Source organism: Humulus lupulus, chromosome 3, assembly GCF_963169125.1.
Source record: "Humulus lupulus chromosome 3, drHumLupu1.1, whole genome shotgun sequence".
Classification (NCBI taxonomy): domain Eukaryota; kingdom Viridiplantae; phylum Streptophyta; class Magnoliopsida; order Rosales; family Cannabaceae; genus Humulus; species Humulus lupulus.
Genome location: NC_084795.1, coordinates 106,827,459 through 106,831,056, shown reverse-complemented (window position 1 = coordinate 106,831,056; position 3,598 = coordinate 106,827,459). Strand labels below are relative to the sequence as shown.

The 3,598-nt window shown below is 35.3% G+C and overlaps 1 protein-coding gene across 1 annotated transcript; it reads left to right on the top strand.

The window, feature by feature from the left end:
• LOC133823043 (extracellular ribonuclease LE-like) lies at positions 1 to 1,914 on the top strand. Its single transcript, XM_062255621.1, has 4 exons — positions 1 to 161; positions 262 to 417; positions 886 to 1,084; positions 1,484 to 1,914. Exons 1-4 carry the CDS (start codon positions 54 to 56, stop codon positions 1,705 to 1,707), a joined length of 687 nt encoding a protein of 228 aa, XP_062111605.1. The 5' UTR covers positions 1 to 53; the 3' UTR covers positions 1,708 to 1,914.
• Positions 1,915 to 3,598: the final 1,684 nt, after the last annotated feature.

Sequence of the window (3,598 nt, the reverse complement as noted above, 5' to 3'; positions counted from 1 at the left end):
AAATCAATTCATATTACTTCATACAGTTCATTTCGTATAGACACATTAAAAAAATGAAGTTGTACTCTTTCTCTTGGTTCAGTCTTTTGGCACTAGCAAATCTCTCGCTTCAAGTTCTTTCTGCTTCTCAGGATTTCGATTTCTTCTACTTTGTCCAACAGGTGAGTGTTTTTTTTTCTTTTTACTTTTCCCTCCAACCAAATCATAATAACGCATATAATTCTTATAATATTAAAGGTTTTTGTGTACTAAACAATGAAGTGGCCAGGTTCATATTGTGACTCGAAACAAAGCTGTTGCTATCCAACGACAGGAAAGCCTGCAGCAGATTTTGGCATTCATGGGCTATGGCCTAACTACAAGGACGGATCGTACCCCTCAAACTGTGATCCCAACAATCCTTTCGATCAGTCTGAAGTAAGTACTCAATTATTTACAGCCTCTTAATAATCTTCGTATACTTCATATCATAAATTACTATCATACCGGATAGAATATATTTCGATATATAATGGATTAAAACTGACTTTTTTTACACACTTTTGAAAACTGGCTGAATATTGATTTTTGTTTCATAATGAAGAAGCCTATAAATGCACTTTAATTATCGAACAATAAGGCCGTACTGGTCACATGACATGACCCTGCATTTGCCTCCAGTGTCATACACGTTCATGGATTTTGGAACCTTACTACTTCTCATGCCTTTTCTCCTCTTACAAATAGTTTTAAATACTTTTCTACTTTCGCCATAAAATTATGAAACCAGAAAACGACGAATAAAACAACGTTGTCATTACAAAATTATGGTCCAATCCAAATCCCGAATTATTTGGATTAATTGAAATGTTTGTTGTCTAATTTGGAGATATGAAACAAGTGCAGATATCAGACTTGACCAGCAGTTTACAAAAGAATTGGCCAACACTAGCATGCCCAAGTGGGAGTGGGCTCAAGTTTTGGGAACATGAGTGGGAAAAACATGGGACTTGCTCAGAATCTGTGCTTGACCAACATGCCTATTTCCAAACTACTCTCAACCTCAAAAGGAAAGTAAATCTTCTCCAAGTTCTTAAAAGTGCAGGTATATATTTTTTACTTTACTTTTATGGTAACACATCAATATATTGGGTATTATAGTACTAAAAACATTTCTATGCTAGATAATGTTAGACATTTATGACAAGATTTGTAACCATACATGGTTGAAAGGATTTGAAGGGAAAGTGAATAAGGGGATTGAGAAATTACATGAATTAGAGAATCAATATGTTATTTGAGATACTAATTCGTTGTCTTTCTATATAAATATATTAAGAAATCCATTTTTGCATTATAATACTAATTAATTATTGGCATCTAGATTTTTTTTTTGTGGGAGCCTCGTGTAGAATATTATGTGTGTATAAATAATAATTTCATCAATAAATTAGCATAATCAATTGGATTATTGATGAAAAATGTCATGAATATGTATGTATAGGAATCCAACCAAATGGAGACCTTTACAGCATAGAGAATATCAAAGAAGCTATTCAAAATGGGATTGGTTACAGTGCATGGATAGAATGCAACGTGGACTCGTCAGGAAACAGCCAGCTTTACCAGGTTTACCTGTGTGTTGACACCTCTGCTTCCAACCTCATTGAATGCCCAGTTTTTCCCAATGGAAAATGCGCTTCTCAGATCGAGTTCCCTTCCTTTTAGAGAATGACCACATTAAATTAAGGCTCTGTTTTATCGAAATAATTACATTTAGTAACAACTTTTTATTTTTTATTATTGTTAATTATGGTAATAGTGCCTTAATTGAAACACCTTATATTTGTTACTTCTCAAAACCACCAAAGATTTCAATGTACTCTCCATACTTGATTTGATAATTAAAAATTTGACATCATATTTATGTGAAAACATTGTCATATAAATATTATTTAGATGAAAACCTAAACAAATGTTCAAAATCTAGAAAGGATTTTTTTTAAAAAAATAAATAAATAAAGTACATAGTTCACCCAAGAAAATATATCGTAATAATCACTTGTACATGCTAAAAGAATACAATTAATATTCACTAAAATAAATATGATTATTCATTTGTTACAGTTAGAATACAGAGAGAATAGCAGAGAAATTGAAAAAGAGTAAATGTTAAAGCTCTCGGACAATGATCACGAGATTAGCATTCTTGTATTTATAGAGCGCATATACATTGTACATGTGCACAACCGACTCTCTAACAGACTAGAGAGTTTGTTACAACAGTCTAACAGAATCAACATTATTACAGCTCATATTCTAACTGTTTTCAGAAGCTATTCTAGAAGCTTCACTAGAGGTTTGCCTAACATTCCCCCTCAAGCGAAAAGGGGAACAACAACTTGAAGCTTGTCTCTAAACCTCAGAAATCTTTCAACAAACAACCCCATAGTGAGCATATCTTCTATCTGTTTGTAGATTGGCACATATCTAATGTCAATCTTCTTTTGAAGCACTAAATCCCTCACAAAATGCACATCTCTCCCAATGTGCTTAGTCCTTGCATGGTGAACGGGATTGGCTACAAATGAAGCTGCACCCAAACTAATTATAGGTGGACTTTGGGTTGGTATACACATCTCCTTGAGAAGAGATTGTAACCACATAATCTCAATAGCCACGTGAGCTAGTGAGCTAGGGCCCTGTACTCTGATTCTGTACTTGAGCATGCTACCACTGTTTTCTTCTTTAAACTCTATGAAATTAAGCTTGACCCTAGATAAACACAATATGCACCAGTTGACCTCCTGTCATCAGGACAGCTAGCCCAATCCGCATTTGAGAACCCCTGTAAAGAGAGTGACTTGGCTGAGCTTTTCTTGAAATTGAGCCCATGATCAACGGTAAACTTCAGGTATCTTAACACCCTTTTACAAGCCTGCCAATGAGTAGTTGTAGGACTTTGAAGAAATCGACTTAACTTGGAAACAATGTAGCCAATGTCAAACTGAGTGAGGGTTAAATATTCAAGTGCCCCTACTGTACTTCTGTATAGTTTTGGATCAGCCATAGGTTCCCCCTCACTCTTAGACAAGTTTTGTCTTGGAGCTACTGGAGTAGAACAACCTTTTGCACCAGACATATTCAATTTGTGTAATAGGCCCACAATGTATTTAGATTGGGACTAGATCCCAGATTGATCACGATAAGCTTGAATGCTCGGAAAATAATGCAGAGATCCAAGTCTTTTGAGTGCAAACATCCCATTAAGATCAACAACTAGCTCAGTGATGAGTGATGAACTAGTCCCTGTTACCAAGATATCATCTACATACACAAGCAAGAGGCATAGATGACCATGATGATGGTAGATAAAAAAAGACACATCTCCCTTTGAAGGTGTAAAACCCCAGTCCACTAAAGCACCTTTGAGACGATAAAACTTGGCTCGTGGGGCTTGTTTACGACCATATATAGCCTTATATAGTCGACACACGTGATTTGGATTAATGGAGCTAATAAAGCCTTCAGGTTAGGTCATATACACTGTTTCAGAAAGCATTCCATTAAGAAACACATTGTTTACGTCCAGTTGTTGAATATTCCAACCATATTGAAC

Coding starts and splice junctions, on each gene's coding strand:
- LOC133823043 (XM_062255621.1), top strand. CDS start 54: ATGAAGTTGTACTCTTTCTCTTGGTTCAGTCTTTTGGCACTAGCAAAT. Junction 162..261: donor TCTTCTACTTTGTCCAACAG/GTGAGTGTTTTT, acceptor TAAACAATGAAG/TGGCCAGGTTCATATTGTGA. Junction 418..885: donor ATCCTTTCGATCAGTCTGAA/GTAAGTACTCAA, acceptor AAACAAGTGCAG/ATATCAGACTTGACCAGCAG.